This window comes from Phodopus roborovskii, unplaced genomic scaffold (assembly GCF_943737965.1).
Source record: "Phodopus roborovskii unplaced genomic scaffold, PHOROB, whole genome shotgun sequence".
Classification (NCBI taxonomy): domain Eukaryota; kingdom Metazoa; phylum Chordata; class Mammalia; order Rodentia; family Cricetidae; genus Phodopus; species Phodopus roborovskii.
Window position 1 is genome coordinate 1913541 of NW_026126651.1, and position 24105 is coordinate 1937645.

The 24105-nt window shown below is 55.7% G+C and overlaps 1 protein-coding gene across 1 annotated transcript; it reads right to left on the reverse strand.

The window, feature by feature from the left end:
* Positions 1 to 218: 218 nt before the first annotated feature.
* On the reverse strand, positions 219 to 24008 carry Prr12 (proline rich 12). Its single transcript, XM_051174399.1, has 14 exons — positions 23442 to 24008; positions 21887 to 21999; positions 20861 to 21022; positions 17498 to 20775; positions 16161 to 16818; positions 14359 to 14783; positions 7246 to 7362; positions 6979 to 7112; positions 6172 to 6647; positions 3348 to 3473; positions 2950 to 3047; positions 919 to 1065; positions 743 to 838; positions 219 to 587 (listed from the first exon to the last, which is right to left on the reverse strand). The coding sequence occupies exons 1-14, from the start codon at positions 23525 to 23527 to the stop codon at positions 441 to 443; spliced, it is 6063 nt and encodes a 2020-aa protein (XP_051030356.1). The 5' UTR covers positions 23528 to 24008; the 3' UTR covers positions 219 to 440.
* Positions 24009 to 24105: the final 97 nt, after the last annotated feature.

A 24105-nucleotide genomic window follows, 5' to 3' on the forward strand; every position in this document is an offset into this window, starting at 1 on the left:
AAATAATTCACAAGATGTTTGGCCCCTCCCACCCAACACCACACGCCCTTGGGGAGCAGCCTTTAGCAAAGATGTTGGCCTGGAGGAGGAAGCTTGAGAGGGAGGGGTCCCCCAGTTCTCTCTCGACCACACATAGAATTCTCCTATACATTATGTACACAGTGGAGGGGCAGACGCGATGGCTGTGTTGGGAGGGCTGGGCCAGGGGCCAGGGCAAGTGTTACTAAATAGACATTTATACATATATATAAATAATTTCTCTGTACATGAATGGGGGTGGGCGTAGGAGGGATGGAGGGGAGGGCTGTGTGGATACACCCCAGCTGAGGACGGCCCCTTCCCTCCTGGCAGCGAAGGAGCACAGGGAGTCAGCTCCAGAGGACAGTTCTGTCAGTTCGCAGTTCACGGCGGAGGTGCCGTCCTGGCCAGGTAGGGTGCCGTCACCCGCAGCGGCTGTGGGCCTGTGCTTGGGCCAGAAGGTCACTGAAGGAGTCGAACAGCTGCTCTAGCCACGGCTGGTTCCGCATGCACTGCTGGACCACTTCCTCTTGTCCCAGGTCCTCGGCGCCACCCTCGATGGCTAGGGTCTGTGGGGGGGAAGGGGGAAGCTGCACAGGAAGAAATGGCTAGGGGAGGGATGGGACAGGAAGCCCGAGAGGGTGGGACCAGGGCCCTGAGACGGACGACGACCGAGTCTAGACCAGCGGTCCAGGGAGGAGGGCTAGGGGCCGGCAGCGCTCACCTGGTCTCTGCAGCGCAGGAAGGTGTGATACTTGTAATGGTGCAGAGAATGATAGAGGGTGTAGTACCCCGACTTCTCCAGCTCCACCTTGAACTCCTGCACACAGAGGAGCAGACACTCAGATCCTCTGGCCAGCAGCACTCCACCCAGGGCCACCCTTCCCGGGTCACGCCTACCTGGGCCCGCACCACACTTCTCTTAAGCTTGCTGAGTGTCTTGCGGTTATAGGGCTCCCCCGCAGGCCGCAGCCGCACAGCCCGCTCCTCGGGGGAGCCTTCCCCCGTCTGCTCCACCTGCAGCTGTGGGAATGTGTGCAGGGCATCCTGTGGAAAGCCAAGGGGTCAGTGGCCACCTCCCTGGACTCACATACCACCCAACTCCTCCACCACGCAGGTCCTCGGCCACGACAGGCCTCACTGCCTCCCAGGCCTGGCTGCCTTATGCTCCTAGCATGGCCTCAAACCTCACAAGCACCACATTTCTACCTACTGTTTCGTAACACCCCGAGTTATGTGCTCTACGGCAGAGACCCAGGTTCAGTTCCTAACTCCCACATGGAGTCACAGATACGGCGATCTGAAGCCAGCTTCTACTCTCCAGTGGAAGCACACACACTCACATACACCACATCCACACACACACGCACACCCCACACCAATAAATAAAATTTAAAAAACAAATTGGTGTCTGGAGAGATGGGTCAAAAGCTGCAGAATACCCAGGTTTGGTACCCAGCAACTACAGGGCGGCTTACGACCATCTGTAATTTCAGTCCCAAGAGGTCTGCTGCCCTCTTCTGGCCTCAAAGGGAATACACACACCTGGTATACATACATACTTGAAGGTCAAACACGCACACACACAAAATATACTAAAACTGTGCGCTCTAATTGCCAGTCCCAACCTGACCTACCCCAGAACTGTGCACAACAGCTGAACATCTGACCCAGGAGAAGCAGAAGCAGACTCTACCAATCCTGAAGATGGGGTCTCACTACATAGCCCTGGCTGGCCTTGAACACAAAGAGTCACCTGCCTCTTCCTTCCCAGGACTGGGATTGCAGGGTGTGGCACTACACAGCTACTTTGCATCTTGTGACGTGGCCCAGGACGGCTTTGAGTTTTGATTCTCCTGCCTCAGCCTATGAAACAGCTGGGAAGACAGGTGTGTGTGTGTGTGTGTGTGTGTGTGTGTGTGTGTGTATGTGTGTGTGTGTGTATGTGTGTGTGTGTGTGCGCGCGTGCAAATGGATCTCTGTGAGTTCAAGGATAGCCTGGTCTGTCTCACACAAACCAAACCAAGCCAAACCATAAAGAACGAATTAAACAGAATCCTTAACTTCAGACTAAAATTTTTTAAAATTTATGTTTATTTTACGTACATTAGTATTTTTCCCTGCATGAATGTCTGTGTGAGGGTGTTGGGTCCCCGGGAACTGGAGTTACAGACAATTTATGATCTGCCATGTGGGTGCTGGGAATTGAACCCAGGTCCTCTGGAAGAGCAGTCAGTGTTCTTAACCACTGAACCATCTTGCCAGCCCCCAGACTAAAATGTTTACCCTACCTTTTCCAAGTGAGACTAACACATTGTCAGGCATCTCCAAGACAACCTAATATTCTATACCAGAATTCTCAATGACAATCTAAAAGCCATCTGAAATAATCCAAATAGGACTACCCTCTTCCAGACCCCAACTAGCTTGGTATGTTTACAACCCGAGTGGTGTCAGGCATGCGCCATGTCTGGGTAAGGCAGTTCTGGGGATGGAACCCAGGGCCTCAAGCACGCTACCAACAGAGCCACACTAGAGCCACACCCCAGCCCCATGGTCTAGGACTAGAACCCTGAGTGCCATGTCAGCAGTGTACCTCAAGATTCTGAAGGTGGCCCTGGGATGCTCCATCCAGCACAGTGGGCCACTCCAGAGGGAAATGACAGTGCACTTCAGAGTCCTGTCTCACATGGACAGGAACCAGGTGTAGGGTGGCCAGACCAGAGTGCCAGGCATGGCCCCTGCTCCACTAACATTCCCTCTGGACCTCCTGGGAAGCCCTAGATCTCTGCAGTTCAGCTCCCAGCTCCCAACCAAGCCCAGGGCAGCAATGACCCTCCTCCTCTGGGGAAGGTAGGCAAAGAGCCGCACGTGGCTGACACCCACACCCGACCTGGGCCCTCCGCCAGCCTCATTCTGGCCCCCACGCACCTGCAGCGCCGGGCTCAGTGACAGCCGCTTCAGGACCTTTTTCTTGTGCTCGTTGAGGAGGCCGTCAATCTTCCGCATGGGTGGAAGGTACAGTTCATCTGCGGGAGAGCAGGGGTGTCAGAAGATGACTGCCAGTCACAGGGGAGGAGAGGCTGGGGTCCCCAGACGCCCTTCTCCCTGAGACTACTAAGTCCTGGATCGGAGCTCCTCCCCGGGTCCCAGCATTCCTCTGTAGGACTAAGTGCCCAGTGTTTAACCCCAGACCCAACCGTAGGTCTAGCCCTCCTCCCCTGGCCCTAGACATTCTCCCAAGCCCATCCCTGAGCTTCAGGACACCAGTCCCGCCCACAATTCCATCCCTCCTCTGAGGTCCAGCCTTCCTCCCTGGTGCAGCTCACCATGCGTGTCTTCCAGGGCCTGGATCATGTCTGGGTCCAGGGCTGTGCTCACTAGCATCTCTACATAGCTTCGGTACATCTCCCGCATGGCCCGTGTCTTCAGCAACCGTCCTGGAACTGCCCGCTCTGGGGAGAGATAGGGCAGACTTATCCCTGGGCTACCGTGCAACATGCACTACTTTCAATGGCAAGGGCCCACCCACAGTGCAGACCCTAGTTGAAAGGGCACAGGCAAGACCCTGTTAAGGATGCCTCAATGACTGAGTCAGGAAGAAGTGGCTTGGCCTGTCCAGTCTGCAATGGTATAGTCCAAGTCACAAGAACATGGAGCGACAATCATTTGGGGCCAGTAAACTGGGCCTAATTCAGTGTGGCTCCACTGAAACCCACAGAAATCAAGTTGGTTACCAAAACACTGAGTAAAGACAGAGATATGCAGAGAGCGGTGGTGATGCACACCTTTATTTCCACCCGGGAGGCAGAGGCAGGCGGATCTCTGAGTTCAAAGCCAGCCTGGTGTACAGAGTGAGACTCAGTTGAAAGAAAACACAGAACACAGAGACGAGCTCTGAGGATGGAGCTGAGCCGATAGAGTGCCTGCCTAGTATACACAAGACCCTGGTTCCACTTCTGGCACCAAATACTGGGCATGATGATGTATGCCTGTACCACCAGCACTGGAATGCTGAGGTGGAGGCGGGAGGATCGAAAACTCAAGAGGCACCAACAAGTACATAGGAAGTTCCCAGGCAGCCTGGGCTACGTAAGATCATCTCAAAACAACAACAACAACAATAATAATAATGAGAAAACAGAAGAAAAAGAGGAGGAAAAAGCCACGAGGTGGAGGACCACAATGAGCCATCGCTTTCATAGTTGAACACAGACTAAGTTAAAATTACACTGGAACCAGGCGGTGGTGGCGCACGCCTTTGATCCCAGCACTCAGGAGGCTGAGGCAGGCGGATCTCTGTGATGGAGTTCCAGGGCAGCCAGGCTGTTACATAAAGAAACCCTGTCTCAAACGACGAAAATAAACAAAACAAAAACTACACTGAGGCTGGAGTCTGCTCAGTGCTTTAAAGCGCCAACCGCTCTTGAGAGGTCCCAGCACGCACATGGCAATTCCAGGGGATCCGGCGCCTTCTTCTGGCCTCGGCCTCCACTGTACCAGGGATACACATGGCACATGGCGTGGAATAATCTTTTTTTGTACACTGTGAAGATGTGTCAGTGCTACTGGGTTAATAAAAAGCTAAACGGCCAATAGCTAGGCAGGATTTCCCTGGCAAAGAGAATGCTGGGAAGAAGGGCAGAGATGCCAGGGTAGACAGTCAGAGGTGGGATGAGTCAGACACAAAATGGGAGAGAGGTAAAGCCACGTGGGAGACAGGCCACAGACTAAAAGGAATGGGTTAATTTAAGTTATAGGAGCTAGTTAAAAAACAAGCCTCAGGCAGATCTCTGTGAGTTTGAGGCCAGCCTGGTCTACAAGAGTGAGTTCCAGGACAAGCCCCAAAGCCACAGAGAAACCCTGTCTCGAAAAACCAAAAAAAAGGACAAAAAACAAGCCTACGCTATCTACAGAGATTTCATAACTATTAAGTCTCTATGTAGTGATTTGGGAGCTGGTTGGTGAGACAGAAAAATATGCCTATAGGTACATGACATAAACGCAAGAAACAAATACACACAAAATAATGCACATTTCTAGAATCTTTGCAAGTGGGTGTGTATATTAGCCATTTCCAAACAAACGGTATATGAAACAGAGCATCTGCCTCATCCAAATCCAGCAGGGAAGGGCTGTTGTTGTAATTCTAGAGACTAGAACACTCAGCGTATCCAGGCTAGTCCTTTACACTCATGGCAATCCTCCTGTCTCATATGGGTGTAGCCACGCTGAACATCGGGGACACAGTAGTGTATCCAGGTGGCACAGAATCCTTGCAGTGCCGATTCTAAGCAAGACTCTTCTTCAGGCTGACCCATTAGGGGACCAATTCTACAGGTGAGTTCACAGGGAAACAAAAGGTCATCCCTTTCTCGGGGTCACCCAAGGAGTCAGAAGAAACACCACTCTCCGGGCTCCAGGGTAGAGGCTGGTCCCTCACCTGCCCCAGGTCTAAGGAACAGACCTGGGATAAATCCAAGTACCCATCACTCAACTTAACAGGTGCTGTTGGGTTTGCTGGAAAAAGTGAGCACCCACGACAGACAGACAGACAGACAGACACACACACACACACCCATGTCTGTTCTCTCGTCTTTTCACGGTGTTTAGATTTTATTTGTTCATTTATACATTCTGTAACTCATTCATTTATTCTGCAGTACAGAAGATCCAAACAGTGAGTTACATCTCAGCCTTATTTTTATTTTGAGAATGTCGTTTTTTTTCCCACCCCCCAAGACAGGGTTTCTCTGTATAGCCTTGGCTGTCCTGGAACTTGTTCTGTAGACCAGGCTGGCCTGACCTCACAGAGATCTACCTCTGAGTGCTGGGATTAAAGGTGTGGCCACCACTGCCCAGCTTAATACAATATTCTTATGTAGCCCTGCCTGGCTTCTAGATAGTTACCTACCTCTTAGGAATGCCCTGAAAATTAAGCAGTTATGTACGAAGGTCTTAGCAGACAGACACCGTTCCATAGGAAAGTCACTGTGGCTGCTAACTGGAAGCTTCTGCCATTACTGGGGAACCAACCCCCTCTGTCCCCGTTTTGTGGAGGCTACCTACAGCCCTCGGAGTGACACCCTGGACCCTCCTGAAGGCCAGCGTCCCCTCCCTAGGTGGTCCCCTACCTGCAGCTGCTGAACTTACCATCCTCGCTGGGAGCACCAGGGGAGGACTCGGAGTCTGATGAGCTGCCCCCAGGCCCGCCGCCTGCTGAGGCGTTACCCACGGCCTCTTTCAGCCACTTCTTCCTCTTCTTGGGAGGAGGCTCGGCCTTCACCTTCGTGGGTCTGGCTTTGGGCAGCCGGGCGGTGGTGGACTGCCCTGCGGCCAGGCTCCGGTCAGTCCTCATCTGCCGCCCACTGGTGGCCCGTTCACTCCGTAAAGGCCGATCACCACCACGGGTCACCCTCTCTCGCTCCTTCTCCTTCTCCACAGGTCGGGGTGGGGATGGCTTCTCTGGGGCGGGGGGCTCCAACACAGCAGGCTCAGGTGTCGGTTCTGGTGGTTTCTCCGTTGCTACCTTCTCAGGGGTCTCAGGCTTAGGAGGTGGGGCTGGGGCCTTGGATGGCGGTGCAGAGCTGCCCCCCACAGGGGTAGGGCCCTTGGTCTGCCCAGACCGTCTGGGAAAGGACAGAGACTACCATCAGCCGGTTAAAGACTCACTGCAGGAGCCCTGAATGTATCCCATCATGCCTTCCTCAAGTGAAGGGGGGGGTCTCTGCCTCCCACCCCGGATCTCTGCCACCCCTCTCTGTCTGTTCCCCTCCCCCGTTCCTGTTCCCTTCTCCTTGGGGTACGCTCTCTCCTTGGGGTACGCTCTCTGGGCTATCACCTCGCACTAAGGGTCTCTCTCCTTCCAGCTTGTCTCCTGGCTCTAGTCCCCTCACTGAAGGGCTCCATCTCCTGGAAGCCCCACGCCCTTCCTCTCAGGGACCCTGTCTCTGTCAGTACCTGACTGGCAAAGGGGGCCGGTGCCAGGGTTTCCGAGCGCACACCCTCACATAATCCTTCTTGTTGACATTCTCCAAGAACTTCACGTAGAGGCGCTGGTACCGGTTTTTCGCATCCCCAAAATAACCCAAATACTGTGGAGAGACCAAAGCCTGTGAGAATCAGCAGGCTTTCCCAACCCACCTCTGCAAAATGGAGGTTCCCACCCTGGGCTGGGTCATGCTGGAGAGCAACCCCAGTACTGAGCACCCCGCCCCAAAGGCTTACGTTACTGGTGGCGCAAAACTGCCTCTGGCCGTCTTTGATCTCTGGAGTGAACTTCTGCAGGAGGGCCTTTTGGACACGCCAGATGGGCGGAGGCTCACGGCCAGTCTGAAGTGCCAGCTGAGGAGAAGAACAAACAGGGAGGCCTACAAGGTTACCCTCATCCCTGTCCCCGCTCGCCTGTCTCCACAGAGAAAAAACATAAGCAGGAGAGGCATGGTCGCTCACTCAAGAAACTGAGGCAGGAGGATTGTCGCAAGTGTAAGCAGGCTATCCCGTCAGGCTGCCGCAGGCTATCCCGTCAGGCAACAATAAAACAAAGGCCCATCTATAAGCATTGCCCTCATGGCGGTATCATGATGGCCTCAGCCTCACCATGAAGTCAGAGTTTTCCTAGTGACTGGTTAAAATGTTCATTCTTTCTTCTCAGTGCCGACCCCAGAGCTGAGGCACTGCTGACCCCCCAGGCCATCACTGATGAAAGCTACACCTCCAGCCATCTAAGACATAGTCTCGCTAGCCTGCCATCCTCCTGGGGCCCCTCCCCAGGATCTCGGATGGCCCAGTCACCTGTTGACTCTTAAGTAGGCTTATTCTGCTTAAGGCACAGTGTTTTAACGTACTGTTACATAAGGGAAGCCCTGAACACCCAGTCACCACTAGTGATACATGAGCATTTGCTAGAGCCTCCCAGCAGCAGAGACTCACAGCCACCGCCGTCTCCCACACCTGCACCCTGCCTCACCTCTGTGTGTGACTTTAGCCAAGTCCCTCTCTGTGCCTCTATTCAGCAGACTCTACAACACCTGCTCTGTACTCACATGACCGATCTCAGAGTTATTTAAAAAAAAACCCGAGTTATGTGTAAGCAAACTACACCGGCATTATCTAGCATGCAGGCCAATACTGGAGCTGGTACTAAGAACAGACATCAGTAATAGACCCCAGATCTCACTACTTCTTGTTACAAAGCCAAAACCAAACATGACTAATCAATAACTTGTGATAACGTAAAGAGAAAAATCTACGGGACTAGGTTAAGAGACAAAAGTTGGGGCTGGAGAGATGGCTCTTTGGTTGAGAGAGCACACTGTTCTTCTAGAGGGCCCAGGTTAAGTTACCACGACATGGTAGAAGCATCACAAATGCCTGCAACTCTAGCTGGCCTTTGAGGGCCCACACAGACAATACACACTTACAAACACATACACATAAATAAAACAATCTTTAAAGGGGCGAAAAACAACCGACCTGGCCCCTTCTTTTGGGGACATAGCCTGAAGGAGCCATCTAGAAGCCAGAAGAAGCCTTTACCAGAAACCAAATCTGCTGCAGGCTAAGCTTGAACTCACAGTCTCCAGAACTGTGAGCATGCGTTTGTCCGTAAGCCACCCAGGCTACCGAATCTAGCACAGCAGTCTGAGGAGACAGTGACAGCCACAAGGCACCATCCCACAGGGCACTCAAAACACAGCTAGCAAGACAGACACACAAATAAACAGACTGGGGTATGGGCATGATGGTGTGGGACAATCCTCCTGCCACTTAGGAGGCTGAGGCAGGAGGATTGAGAGATCAGAGCCAGGCAAGGACACATAGTAAGACACTCTCTCAAGGAGTAGGGTTCAGGGGGTACAGCTGAGTGGTAGAGCCCCTGCCTAGAACCCCCCGTGAGGGAACGGAGTATGGCTCGGCAACGGCACACTTCCCTGGGTTCCATCTCCAGGCTCAGGAAACAACAACAGACAGGAGTCTGAGTTAAGCCAAGAACACATAGGTGTCAGGTATGAGCCATGTCCTCAAGCTGCCAGATGAAGGACAGCAGGCTCTCCTTGAGTCTGACAGCCTCCACTCCCGAGTAGTACTAGGATCCCATTGCACAGGCTTTACACCTGGCAACACATGAAGGGGACCACGGATGACATACAGGCACACAGGCACAAAACACTCAGTGGCCCCAAGAAGGCAGGCGTGGTACTGCATGCCTGCAGCGCCAGCATTTGGGAGTCCGCGGAAGAAGGCTGCATTCAAAGCCTCCAGTTAAAGTTATCGAAAAGAACTCGTGTGATAACCGCCACGGATTTAGTCATCTCTGCCTTTTAACTTTGGACTCAGAAGTAGCAAGATCTGGGATCTGGTGGTGGCCTCCTCTTTGAGTGCCAGCACAGTGTGGGTATTGGCATGCCAAGCGGTGACAATGCCAACTCAGCCTGGTGAGGTCTGTCTCCACAGCCTCGTTTTCTTGATTCCTGAGTCAGGCCCTCGCATGTAGCGGAGGGTTCTAACAACTTCTGACTCGGAAGCACAGGGAGGGTCTTGGCTAACGCGGCACCCAGAGGCAAAGCAAGGGCCCTGAATCCCAGGCCTTTTCCCCAAGCTACCGCTGGCCCTCACTCCCCCTTCTCTGTGAGGTCACAGGCCAGGTCACAGGCCCCCAAAAGTGAAGTCTATTTCAGACCACATTCTGCTCAGCTCCAAAGTACTCCGCAGACCCCAAACACAGACCTTTAGTCTGGCGGGGAACCAAAGCCTGTGTCCTCCCCTTATCCCAAACCCTGCCCTACAGGCATCACACCCCTCAAAGCTTGCAGACACGGCACACACTTTCCGAGCCCATGGATTTTCTCGCTAACCGGTGTGAACACAGAACTCACTGTTGCGGTTCTGAACAGCCCTCCAGGAAGTTCTGCGGGGCTCCTCATTGGGCACCAACACTCTCTGCCCCCCCTCTGCTCTTTTCCCAACTGGGGGTTTGGTCTCCCTCCAAAGCACCCTCCCTATTCTTCACTATTGATTTTTATGACGAGGCATCTGTCTGTGGGTATGTGCACTCAAGTGCAGTACCCATGGAGGCCAGCAGAGGGCATGACATCCTCTGGGGTTAGAATTGCATGGCTTTAAGGAATACAATGTGGGTGTGGGGAACTGAGCTCAGGCCCTCTCCAAGAGCATCAATCACTTGCTCTTAGCCACTAAACCATCTCTACAGCTTCCTATTTTCATTCTTCAGGGATGAGCCCAGACATCACATCCTTGTATCCGCTGTACTTCCAGATTCTCTTGTCAATTGTATCACCAACCACACCCAGTGGCTGACTAGGAAGCTGCCCATCTCATGGACCCCATACTGAGCAAGTCAGCTCACTGCAGGACAACGGGCACTGAAGAATGATTGGGCTCGGGACTATCTACGAATGTGACAGTGATAAACTAAGCCATGCCCTACCATTAGCATCAGGAATGTGAGCAGGTGAGCTACCCACACCCACGTATGCTATTTAACAAGAAAGGTTAGCTGGGCCCAGTGGCCTGGAACTCTCTGCGTAGACGACTCCGCCTCCAACTTGTGGTAATCTTGCCTCAGACTCCCAAGGGAACACCATGCCTGGATAGGCAAGAAAATCTCTTGTGTGTCAGAGTTCAAGGCCCCTCAGAGCAACAGCAAAACCATATGACAAAATAAAATCAAACCGGAAGGCAGTCATGGACAGCAGCAATGAACGCATGGCTCTTTAGGCCTGAAACTTAGCCCCACTCACTTCCTGTATGTCCACCAGCAGAAGCCATGCCGGCCAGGCTGGCCCCTCCCCAGCTTGCACTCATGGTCCAACCCCTCACGCTAGTATTTCCTCACGCCTGCCACGCTTCTCACACGGGGCCTTGCATTGCATCCCTCCCACGGCACCGAGTGACGGTGTCGTTTCCCTCTCACAAACAAGGACCAAGGACGGTGAAGCAGTCAGTCACCAATCCTCCACCATCCGACTTGGAAGCTAGCTAGCCATATAGCTTCACTCTGTAGACCAGGCTGGCCTCGAACTCAGAGATCTGCCTGCCTCTGCCTCCCCACTGCTGGGATTAAAGGCGTGTGCCACCATACCTGCCTTAGATATTTGACTTAAATAAAATACATTCAAATGGCCAATGTCACCTGAACACCACCCCCCACACTCCCCGACCCCTGACAAAGGTTTCTCTGTGCAGTCCTGGCTGTCCAGGAAGTCGCTCTGTAGACCAGGCTGGCCTCGAACTCACAGAGATCTACCTGCATCTGCTTCCCAGTGCTGGGAATAAAGATGTGTGCCACCAGCACCTGAATCACCTGAATTTTCTACACTTGGGGTGATGAGTTTAAAATGTCATCCACAGACTTAGGATACAGCTCAGCAGGGGAATCCTCAGTGACGGGCCCAGAAAGGGAACTCAAGCCATCAGATTTTGGGACAGGTGCCTTTACCCAATGAACCATCCCACTGGGCTAATAAATATAAGTTCATTTGTGTGTATACACACACATGCACCCTGGTATAAGGAAGGAGGTGGGAAGGTAACTCGTGGGAATATATTTTCTCCTTCTATCTTGTGAGTCCTAGCGATCAAACTCTGGTCCTCAACTGCCTTGCCAACGAGCCCCCAGGGACCCACCTGTCTCTCTGCTTACCCCCTAAACACTGGGATTACAAGTATGCACACCACCAGGGAGCTTGTGGGATGGAGCTCAGTAGGTCCCCAGCTTACAAGGGATTACCAACTGAGCCACCTCCCTAGCTTCTGCATCATTTGAGATAAAATCGCATGGAGCCCACGCTGGACTCAAGTCTCTCTGTTACATTAGTTGAGGATGACCTCGACTTCTGACCTTACTGGTTCCGCTTCCCAAGTGGTAGGATCACAGGTTCATACCACCATCACGCCTGGCCCACCTCTGCCTCCTGAGTGCTGGAATTAAAGGCGTGCACCACCACCGCCCGGCCTGTATTTTATTGAGTATTTGCCAAGCCTTGTAGTAAAAGCCAGCCCAGGATCACAGCAACACAGCCAATGTTTCCAGCACCTTCTGGGTGTGGGCTGCAGAGACCAGGATAGGCCAGGTCATGTGAGCATTATCCACGCACTCCATCAGCTGTGACTGAGGCTGAGGCTGACGATGTGACAGCCTAAGGGGAGGGGCAATGGCGTCCAGTAATGGGGTGCAAGAGAAACCCTCCCTGCTCACCTCCAGGAGTTCAACACTAACGAGAGGTATTATTGCCTCAGGGCTCTGTGTTCCCTGCCACTGCTCACAATCGCACATTATTTTAAGCATCTGAGTCCTCATCTGGCCCCTTCCCTACCCCACACCAGCTGGGAAACAGTATCAGATGGATGGCCCTGGCTCCTGTCCCAGCCCCAGTCAGTGGATGGGCCCCTGCCCAAGGCCCACTGGCTTTCTTGGTCTGTAAGATGGGTGGCTGAAGCCCTGTTCACCAGGATCAGGAGACACCTAACAGGAGAGCTGTGGAAAGCTTGCAGATCTGCCTAGATTATCCACAAGTGCGGCTCAGGCCAGCCTAGGTAAACCAGTGAGACCTTACCTGTAGGGTGTGCCCTTATAAAATGACCCATCCCCCCCACCCCCACCCCATCCCCCGCCCAACTCCTACTACAAAAACAAAACAAACACTAAAATCATTAGATCACAAAAGATTCTTATTAACAGTTTTTTGCCTTTGTCATAAATTCAACCCAATAGCCATGTGTACCGCAGAATGAACCAGTCAAGATTTGACACAATCTAATGTGCACAATGGTAATGCATAATCCCAACACGCAGAACAGCCTCCCTGTGCCAGCAACAGAGATGGCAGCCAGATGAGTACCAGCTCTGCTTCCTGGGAACAGCCGACATGCCTTACCATGCCCAGAACCAAACAGATTCTTGACCAACACATTACCACGGAGCTGCACGCTCAGCTCCTCACTGGGGGATTCTAGGCAAGTACTCAATTGCTGGCCATGCCTTCAGGGTCCTCTTACCCCTGTTTCAGCCAGATATGCCTGTGATCCAAACATCCTAGAGGCCACCCAACCTTTTTGGGAGCAAGCCAGACAGGAAGTTGGTCTTTATTTATAAAACTAGAAGCTAGGCATTGTGGTGCATGCAGAGGCGGGTGGATTTCTGTGAGTTCGAGGCCAGCCTGGTCTACACAGTGAGTTCCTGGATAGCCAGGGCTCTAGAGACCCTGTCACAAAGAAAAGCAAACAAGAAAACAAAACTGATCTGTGGCCAAGCGTGGTGGTATGCATCCGCAGTACTGTAGTCATGAAGCTGGGACAGGAGGATTGCTGCAAGTTTGAGGTCACCCTGGCCTACCAATGAGAGACAGACTAGGCAGAGCTCAAAGCGAGACCCTGTCCTTGATGGTGCCCATCCATAGACAGGTGTACCACCACGAGCTACATTCCCAGCCTGTTTTGTATTCAATTCTTCACTATATTTTCCAGGCCGTAGCATAGGAAGGTCTTGGATTTAGGATTCTCCTGTGACAATCCCCACAGAGGTGGAGGTGACAGACCGACAGACTGACACTAGCAGGGCCAATTCTATACACCAAGAATGTAAAACTCAGCACTGGCCAGGCTGAGGCAGGCGGAAATCTGCGATTTAGAGGCCAGCCTGGTCTACACAGTGAGTTCCAGGACAGCCAAGACTATCATACAGAGAAGTTTAACTCAGCCTGACATACAGGGAGCATCTATAAGGAAATAGCTGTTATGCTACGTGCAAGCTACACGTACCTGCATTAGGTTGACGTCACGTATGTAAATGGAAAAGAATATACTCTAGTTGGATCCCCTCTGGTAGAAAATCCTCAAGAAATAGAATTACCAAGTGATGAATTCTGAATCCTAAATTCCACAATACTGACCTGCCAGGCAGAAATGTGCCCACTTGCTACATTAGCGGCAAGAGGCAAGCGACTGCTCTGATTGTACTTGATGCCTGCTTCACGGGGGGGGGGGGGAAACCAATGCCTGGCCCTATAAATCTGTCACGAGCCCACGGCTTGAGAAGTCATGTAGCTCTGGGGGTGGGGAGGCAGACACTACTGTCATTCTGCTTTGTCACACCGTCTTGTGAATGTGTATGAACACCCAGCCTTGGCCAGACAACGCAGCCCGAAACACTGCAACACTGCACGAAGCCCAGGAGGGCTCGGGAGGTCACAGAGGGGGCAGGCTGGATGTCACCCCAGCTCATGCTCTCACCCAGACTGGCCTGCCTCTCACCTGCTGCTCAATCAGTGACAGTAAGACACTCAGCGGGCTCTGTGTGCCAACAACGCCAAGACTCACCTTGAGCGAGGGGATGTCCTCCGCGCGAATGACGAACTCATCCCGCTCCCGGAAGATGCCCTCGCCGCCGCTCTCCCCGGCCTCCTCGTCTGTCTCCCCACACACAGCTGCTGTCTCCTGCTTCTTGGCAAGGTGCAGAGGCCGGGCATCCGGAGGTTCAGGCTCCTCTGGGGATGGGGCAGCAGGCTCCTCTGGAGGGGCAACTGGAGGGGCAACTGTGGGAGCTGGCGGGGGTGGTGGAGGCGGTGAGGGCAGTGCTGGTGGAGGCGGGGGCTGCGGTGGAGGAGGTGAACTAGCCACAGGAGTCACCAGGGGAGCAGGTGAGGGCGTGGCTGGGACTGCGGGTGGGGGCGGGGGTGGGGCAGGCTGAGGCGTTGGGGCAGGAGGCGGGGTGGGCGGGGGCTTCTCTTCCAGCAGAGGGGGCTCTGGGGGGGGGGGAGAGAGCGACAGAGAGGGGGAATCAGATATGTGGTCTGCTCTGGATTTCCCCTGTGTAGCCCAGGCTGGCCTTCACCTCAAATGCTAGTTAGAATGAGTTATGTGCCACTATGCTCAGCTCTAACAACACAAACCCTTGCGCCCCTAACTGCCACTTAGCCCCCAGCAAATCAACAAGTGTTCTTAGGTGTCACTAAAGGTGGACGGGAGAGCAGATGACTCTCTCCTGCAGAGGCCGCACTTCATGAGACCACCACTGACTGTAGCTTCGGATCTCAGAGCCCCTACGGCCCTCGTCAATCCTGGGCTGTCTCTCCAAGCCCTTGAAGCCCTTGTCTAGCTCTCTCATTCCACACCCTGCTACCTCCTAACTCTACCTTATCCCTTCTGTGACTCTCAAGTCCTCAGCCCTCCTAGGACATTCACCATCTTATACAAACCCCTCCCACATCTGTTCTCAGATTATAATGCCACCCACATCTGCCTAGTTCCCGTGTGTGCACAGCTACCTACAGAGATCCTCTGGAATTAGAATTACAGGCTGCTGGGTGTGGGTGCTGGGAACCAAACCTGGGTCCTCTAGAGCCACCGCAGCCTCCCATTACTTTTTCATAGTACTAAGGACAGAACCCAGGTTTTTCACTCATTAGGGTAAACACCATGAGCCCCTTGCCTGGTGGATTCTAGGCAGGGACCCTACCTAGCCCTGACCACACCCAGGCCTCTCTCTATTGACTCCCCAGAGTACTTCTGAGGCTCCTATTCCTTAACAGTTCCTAAAACTTCTGTTGCCCCATTACCTGTCCCTATCACTTACACCCTATTCTGTCTCCAGCATCTTGGGGCCCAGTACCAGGCGCTGCAATTCTTACAGCATTTCTGAGCTCATGAAGAAAAGATGTTCTGTGTGGTGACATATGCCTGTAGTTCCAGCAGAGGCAGAGACAGGTGGATCTCTGTGAGTTCGAGGCCAGCCTGGTCTACAGTGCGAGTTCCAGGACAGGCTCCAAAGCCACAGAGAAACCCTGTCTGGGGGGAAAAAAAGCTCCAGCCAGGTGGTTCACACCTTCAATCCCAGCACTCGGGAGACAGAGGCAAGTGGATCTCCGTGAGTTCGAGGCCAGCCTGGTCTACAGAGCGAGTTCCAGGACAGCCAAGGATATACAGAAACCCAGTCACAACGAAAAGAAAAAAAGGAAGAACTATAAAGGATGTTCCTTCTCAGAAGCATTTTTGAATTTTTTTGTTGTTTTTGTCTCTCAGGAAATCACCTTTGCCACGTGTGTTTGTCTACACAACAGAAAACCTTGTAACACGTAACCTGTCTGCTGATCACTTCATCCCCAGAACACCTGAGAACTCACCAGGCGTGCCATTGCTGTTGGTGCTGGGCAGGCTTGGGAGAGGGGGTGGACCCGAGACTGTAGGTCCAGCGCCTAAGGGTGGCTCCTCTGGTGTGGAAGTATCCTTAGGCCCCGTGAGTGGTGGGTCATCCAGGGCAGAGATGGCCGAGGAGATGCTTTCCTGTAGGTCTCGGTTCTTGGCCACAGAGTCTTCTTCATCAGAGGAGAAAGAGGGCAGCGTCTCCAGGTTCCGCTTCAGCTCTTCATCCAGTCGCTTGCACGGTGAAGGGCAGCCCAGTCCTAGGCCCTCACTCTCCGCAGCCTCTAATGCGCCCCCCAGGCCAAAAGGACCAGAAGGTGCAGAGTGCGTCACGGTGGGTGGGTGGGGCTGCAGGCCTCGGGTGGGCACGGAGGCTGGCACGCTCTTAGGAGGGCTTAGCGGAGGAGTCAGGCCGGCTTGGTAGAGCGGTGGGTGCCGCTTGCCTGACTTGAGAAAGTCGAGGAAAGAGGCCATGAAGCCTGACTTCATCTCCGGCTGCTTCTCCTCTACCTCCTTGATCTTGGCCTCAATTTTCTCCCGGGTCAGGTTGGAATCCAGGCTATTGTGGTCTACACCCGAGACGGCATCGTTGGAAGGCGCTCCCAGACCCTCACCAGCCTTGGGCACAGACAGCTTGATCTAGACATGGGGATAGCAAAGAATCAAGGTCCAGGGGCCCAAGCCCCAGGCCTCCTCCCTCAGATCCAGGGGTCCATATTTTATCCTTCCAAGTCTGAGACCCTGGAGTTCCATAGCCCCTCACTTTAAACCACGTCCAACTCCTTCCACCAGGCTGAGAGCCCTGGGTTTCAATCCAATTGACCTTATTTAAATGGTAGGAGGCCAGGCCAACACTTCCTTCCAGTACCCAGACCTTCCATAGTATTCGGGCACAGGGGATCTGGATGCCCAACCCACCCTTCCATGTTTAAGACTTTAGAAGCTGGGTCCAGCCGGATGGCGGCGATGCACACCGTTAGTCCCAGCACTCAGGAGGCAGAGGTAGGCAGATCTTTGTGAGTTCAAGGCCAGTCTGGTCTACAGAGTGCATTCCAGGCCAGCCAAAACTACACAGAGACCCTGTCTCAAACCCTATTCCAAAGAGAAAAAGATAAAAAAAAAAACAAAAAACAAAACACCCGGTCCTAACACACTTCCTATGAGCAATACATTACAATATTCTATCTCCTAGAGTCACCGGAATTCCACCTGTCTAGTGCTTTTAATGAGGTAACCTCAACTCCAATGCCTAGAGTACCCTGCCACCTTCAACCTCAGATGCTCCAGCCCAACCCTTCCAGGACCCAGTCCCCCTCACCTTAAGTGGTTTCAGGGGCTCCAACCGAGTACTTCCCATTTCCTCAGCCTTCCTGCCTCTGCCCCTTCCCCGGCCCCGAGGTTTCTTGGCCCCATCAGTGGTTAAAGAGGCTGAGGCTGGCCCTGCAATGGCAGGGCCCTCCAGTGGACGAATCCGGGGTCTCCCCCGGGGTCGGGGAGGACCATCACGCTTTGCCTTGGTGGGCTTGCGGCCTCGGCGCCGAGGGCCGTCAGGACCAGGGTTGGGTGGGCAAAAGTCTATATCACCCAGTGGCGAAAGGGCTGGTCGGGAGCGACAACTAGACACCAGATCAGGCAGGCGTCTTGGATTTAGGCGGATGTCTGCGGGCACATCGGCTTTGTCCTCGTCAGCCTCAAACTCATACTCCTGTGCATACAGCTTCTTGGGTGTCTGGAAGGGAGGGTCTCGACGGCGCAGCAGGTGGAAAGAGGATGTCTTCAGCAGCTTCTTTGGCTTGGTTGAGCAGAAGATGGGTGAGGTGAGGCCACCCTTGGGCTCGGAGACAGGTGGTGGCGGCGGTGGTGGCGGTGGCGGCGCCGACTGGTGTGGCCCACTCTGGATCAGGCCCAGTGGCTCTGCATTGACTGTGGAGGGAAGCTCAGGGGGTTTGTTGGGATCCAGGCCCAGGCCTGGAGTCTCTGGCCCCGCTCCAGATGCCCGGGCTCCGCAGTAGGGTCCATAGGGGTCATAAGCGGTGGGGCCAGGAGGTGGACCTGCACCAGTCTTAGGGTCTCCATCATCTTCGGTCTGCCCAGCCTTGCCATAGTCATCAGCTGCCCCTCCACCGAACATCTCCTCCATGGTGGGGAAAAAGCTCCGCTCCTCGTCTTGAAGCAATGAGTCAGGAAAGCAGATAGATGTGAGGGGCACGAACCGTGGGGCCTTGGTTCCTTGAGGGCTGGGGCTTCGGTAGGCACCTGCAGGATCCTTGCCCTCTGAGCTGGGCGGCCCCACACCAGTGTCCCCAGGCCCTGGTGGCAATGGCTCCAGAGCCCCGAGCAATTCTTGCATGGCTCCAGGAGGCTCCAGACTCTCCTCTGGTCGTAAGCGAGGACTCGGGGCTGTGGGTTCGAGGCCATGACTGCGAAGGTGGGCTTCAAGCTGCAGAGGTATAGGCGGCGGCGGCGGCGGCGGCGGCTGGGGAGCCCCGTCCCGGGAGGCTGGCTCAAGGAGGTGGACACCAACTTTGGGCGCACTGGGCGAGGGGCTGGGGGCGTGGCTGAGCACGGAAGGTAGCAGCTGCGGGGGAGGCGGAGGCAGCACCATCGGAAGGTCAGGCCCTCCAGACTCCAAGAGGAGGCCATGGGGCGTGGCCTGGGTGGGCTGGGCCGTGGGCGGCGGCGGGCTCTTCTGCAAGAAGGCTCCCAGCTCCTTGGCGCCTGCTCCATAGTGAACAACTGAGGTGGCTAGCCCCTCGGGGGTCTCACCACCCCGGTCTGGCCCCTTCTTCTTCTCCTTCATCCTCCCCAGGCCCAGCTCCAGTGCAGCCGTGGCGCCCTCATCGAGACTGGCACTGGTCCGGATGACACTTTGCAGGTGATACCTCTGGGGATCTTCCTTGGCCAATTCATATGGTGTACCTGGCGGTCCTCCAGCTCCACCACTGCCCCCAAGTCCCTTAGAGCCATCAGCCGGCCCGTCCTCGCCCACCAAGCCATCTGCCCCCGAGGACCTAGGTGGGCTGGGTGCTTGAAGCAGGTGCTGAATCAAGAACTCTTCATCTTCTGTACGCTCAGTGGTAGCACCACCAGGACCAGCAAGCAGCTCTGAGCCGTCTCCTTTTCCCTTGTAGCCGCCTGCTCCAGCTGCGTAGCCGCTGGCCCCAGGGGGTGCCAGGAATGGAGCTGAAGCTAAGACCGAACTTAAGTATTTGCCGGGGGCTCCTGGAGAGCCGACGCCAGGAGGGCGGCCAGTAGCAGGCGGTGACTGGAGGGGTCGGATGATGTGAGATGGGCTAGCCTCTCCACCACCTCCCAGAGAACTGGGTCCCCAGCCACCTCCATGGCCTGAGAGAGCTGGAGAGTGGCCAGTACTGTAGCTAAGGGAGGGGCTGGCTGTGGGGAGTCCCTGTGAATGGGCAGCAGGCCCAGGGTAAGGCTCACCCTGTACTCCATAGAGCTGACCCTGAAGCTGGTCTGGAGAGTAACTCTGACAGGTAGCTAGGCCAGGGGGTGGGGGACCGCTGGGGGGCTGCGGGGGCCCGCCAGAGTAGCTAGGGCCTTTGCTTAAGTCCTGTGCTTGACCCCCTCCAAACCCTTGCCCATAGGCCTGGGGTCCCAGAAGCCCTTGGGGCTGACCAGGAGAATATGCCTGGCCCCCAGCCCCTCCGGCCCCAGAGGCTTTTCCAGCAGCATAAGCAGCCGGCCCACCCAGGCTCTGACATTTGGGTGTGGCGGTAGATCTCGGTGGCGGAGGCCTGCTGGCGGCCCCTGTGGCTGGCCCATAACCCCCCTTACTTGTCTTGTAACCAGGGGACTGGATAATAGGGCGGTAGCCACCTGCACCCCCAGCCCCACCGGCCCCGGCAGTCTCGGGGCCGGTGGCCCGGCCAGCTGCTCCGGCTGTGGCTCCACTGGGCCCGCCCTTGCTAGGTTCCCCGGCACCTGGAGAAGGTTCCCCGCCTCCTAGAGGGCTGCAAGCCAGGCTGGCCCGGTGGCCCATGGAGGGGTAGCTGCCTCCGCAGCTCAGATAGTGCTGCAGGGAATGGGCTGGGGGTGGGGGTGGGGGCTGGGCACTGGCTGGCCGCTGGTAATGTTTGATGACCGTGTCCTGTCGGGGCAGGGCCCGCTCAGGCGGCGGCCCCGGGGCAGCACCCGAGAAGTTGTAGAGTTGAGGGGAGGACGGTTCGCCAGCAGTGGCAGCAGAAGAAGAAGCCAGCAAGTTGAACTGAGTTGGGAGGTGGCGGGGAGGCGGAGGTGGATCTGGGGGACCGGGACGGTAAGGGGGAGTCTGAGCAGTGCCAAGGCCAGCAGGTCCTAAGACACCACCCCCTGCCAGGCGCTCGAAACCCAACGAAGAGGGCACGGTGGGTGCCTGCGAGGGTTTCAGGTGGAGTACGTCGTGGGGAGACAGGAGCCCATTGGCAGGAGGACTGAATGGTGGGTCCTGGAGGCTGAGAGATGAGGGCACTGGGAAGGGGCGGCTGCCAAAGGAAGCAGGGTGCTGGTAGGCAGACAGGGCAGAGGAGGACGGAAAGGTGCTGGAACCCGGGAGGGCACCAGAGATGAAGAGTTCCGTGGGGCCTGGTGTGTGCATGGCTAGGGATGAAGGAGAAGGCCACAGGTCAGAGGGGACCACGGGACAGCCCTTCCCCAGCCCCCTGGGAACTAGCACTAGACGTACCTGTTTGCCAGGAAGGGCTTCGGAACTGGGAGAGGAGAGACGAGGCGGAGGGGCCAGGCTGGGGGCCCCGAGACTCCAGGGCCGAGATGAGGTTCATGACGGAGGCGTCAGGCCCTGCCGAGCCTGCGTGGTGGAGGCCAGTGTCAAAAAGTCCAGAGAGGCCTGGCAAGGCACAAGAGGACAGGTCAGCCAGGCCGTGTGGAGGCTGGGGGTCGGGAGAGACGGGAACAGAAAGCCCTACACCAAGTGTAGGACAGAATGGCTGCAGAGCAGACGAGCAAACGCGACACTGCGCCTTTCTATCAGTCCTCAAAGAGGCTGAGGCAGGAGCATCAGACCTTCAAAGACAACCGGAGCAACTTAGTGACACCCTGTCTCAAAACTAAAAAAAGAGAGGGATGGGGAGGGAGGGAAGGACGAAGGGAAGAAAGGTGTGGCTAAGTGTAAGGGTCCAGGCTTGATTCCCAGCACCACGGAAGTATCCGCAAAAAGGCAAAAGAGGCAGAAAGCAGGAAAAGACCCATCCAGGAGAACCAGGGGCCAAATAGGACTGGTTTAAAAATCCGAGGGAAGGGAACCAATCAGAGGTGTGGGCGGCAAGGCCACAGCCATGGCGGATGAGGTTACTCTAAGAAAAAAGGGGGCGGGCCAAAGAGTTGGAGCCAATAAGGGAAAAAAAATAAGGAACCAAGGAGCCAAGAGGGTCAAGCAAACTCACAGGGAGAGAAAGGACCGGGATGGGCTGGAAAGAGGAGGAAAAGCCTGGAAGAGAAGGTGGGATTTGGGGGCCCCTGATGGGTAGCAGCCAATAGGAGCGAAAGGGGCGGACTCATAAAGGGCCTGACGAATCCGGTGTAAAATGCAGCAGGGACCAGCAGCTCGAAGGCAACCAATCAGAGGAGAAGTGGCAAAAAACGAGGGCCAGGACCACGGGCAAGGCCAATTAGCAGGGGGCGGAACTTTCAGCAACCAATCAGGTGTCTTGGAGGGCGGACCGCCCCAGCCCTCCGGGATGGGGGCCCGTACCTGCAGGGTGGTGGTTGGTGGCATAGCTTTGTAGTGGGTGGGGGGCCGCGTAGGCCTGGCGGTGCAAGATGTCGGTTTCTGGGTGCGAGGTCCGGGAGCTGCCATAGACCAAGCTGAGAGCAAGAGAGAGATGTCAGAATCGCCTCTCAAGCTATCCTCTGGGAAGAGGGAACCTCCCACTTGAATGGAGGTGTTACTCCAAGGATCCCTGAGATAGCACACCAGGGTATCCAGTTGCTCCATGGGGGCAGCACAAAAAACGACCCTATTCTGGAATCCTTAGGAGTCCCACGTTTGCAAACACAGGCATGCAGGGACAGGGCAAGTCAGGGGAAGAGTCTACAATGGCCAAAGTGAAAGGCGCGATCCTCTCCTGGAACCCTCCCCTACACACACACACACACACACACACACGCCACAACGAAAGGTCCAACCCTGCAAGGACACATGGACATCCCAGGCCCCGCTGGAACAGCACAGACCCTGTATTAGGGAAAGGATCCCAGCCAAGACAGAGCAGGAGGCAGCATGTGTCCCAAATGGGAAGGTGGAGAGGGGACAGGACCCCGGGAAAGTCCCAGGTACCAGTGCTGGCATGGATTGGGTTCATCCCCAGGGGGCTGAAGCAGAGCCAGGTGCATGTACACGCAAGAGTTTAATTCACAAGGGGGGAAGAAGAGGTCCTGAGTGTCAAGTCCCACTCGAAAAAATTGTACTCGCTGGGGAGACCCAAGTGTAGAGGGGGAGGGGCTGAAGGGCAGGCGAAGAGTGAGGGCTCCAACACAAATTAAACAAGAGGCAGGCTCACAGACGAGCATGCCGCTAGCCACGCGTGAAAAGACCCACGCTCACACACGCAAACACAGACGAGGAAAAGATCCTACTCAGCCCCTACAAGGGCCCAATCCCGTGGCCCCGGACCAGAGGGCAAACAGTGCACCATCAACCAGGGTTCTCAGCTTTGAGGAAGGTGGGGAGCAAAAGGGGGCGTGTCCCTAATCCCAGGACCCCCCCAACACACAGAAACCAGCTTAAGAAGGGGGCGGGGCCCCGTGCCCACTCTGCGCGCGGAATTTCTTGGGGGGAGGAGGGCCCGAGTGGCCCAGCCTCACGCAGCCCCGGAACAATAGGACCTGGGAGGGGGTGCGCGCCCCCCCAGGCCTGCAAGCTAATTCTCCTTTCCTCCCACCTTTGCAGCTGCAGAGCCAGGGGCGCCCAGGGGGAGGGGTCAGCAAGCCGGGAATCCAAAGATGGGGGGCAAGTCCAGGCCTTGCATTGCCAATCCTTCCCATCTTCCCAAGGCCTTCCCGGTTCGAATTTGTTTTTGCGCCTTGCCTGCTTCGTTTCTCTTTTGCAAGCCGGAGCTGGCTTTGGCGGAGTTTGCAATTTGCAAACTGGGGCGGCGGCGTTGTTACAAACCCAAAGAAGGCCGCTCCCTTGCAAAAGCCGGAGGGGGAGTTGGCGGTGCACGCGTCGCCGGGCGGGCCCCAGGCCCAGGCCCGAAAGGAACCCCCATCTCTTGGCCCGTTTCTCCAGGTCCCCCTCAGCTTCTTACCTAGCTTTCGCTGACCTCTCGTAACTCCATCCCGCCCCGGCGCCGAGCGGGTCCCCGAAGCCGGCGCTGGGGTAGTTCCTGTCCATGAATTGGCCGCGGTGGAAATTGGGGGGAGGGGGAGGGAGGGGGAAAGGAGGGGGCGCGCGCGCGCTCTCCTCCGCCGCCGCTCCCTCCGCTGCTTTTTTTCCTCCCTTTCTCTCTCTCTCTCTCTTTTTTTTTTCTCTTTGCGGCCACCGAAGGCCCGGGAAGGCCCCGGGCGGGGGAGGGAGGGGGCAGGGACGGAGGGGCGGGCAAAGGAGGGGTGCAGCCGCTGAGCCGAGGAGGGGGGGTTCCCCCTGGAGGAGGGAAAGGGGGGAGGAGGGACCCCGCTGTCTCCGCCTTTGCCCCGGCGCTTGCAAAAGAGAAGGGGGACGCGCGCTCGGGAGGGGGCGTCCCGGACGGCCCCGGAGTGGGTGCAGGCGCTGGGTGCTCGCTCTTTCGCCGCCGCCGCCGCCGCCTCCTCCTCCTCTGCGCTCACGGTGCAGCCATCTTTGCACAAGGCGGCTGGGGGAGGGGGAGGGGAAGGGGGGCGGGCGGCGGGGTGTCTGGCTGCGCTCCGCTTCCTCCCACAATCCCGTGCAAATGCAAAAAAAAGAGAGAGAGAGAGAGAGAGAGAGAGAGAGAG

Excerpts from the sequence above, each read along its gene's own strand:
- Prr12 (XM_051174399.1), bottom strand. The coding sequence starts at position 23,527 with ATGGACAGGAACTACCCCAGCGCCGGCTTCGGGGACCCGCTCGGCGCC. Across the intron at positions 7,113-7,245 it reads AGTTTTGCGCCACCAGTAAC|TATTTGGGTTATTTTGGGGA; the intron begins GTAAGCCTTTGG and ends GTCTCTCCACAG. Across the intron at positions 3,474-6,171 it reads TGGTGCTCCCAGCGAGGATG|AGCGGGCAGTTCCAGGACGG; the intron begins GTAAGTTCAGCA and ends ATCTCTCCCCAG.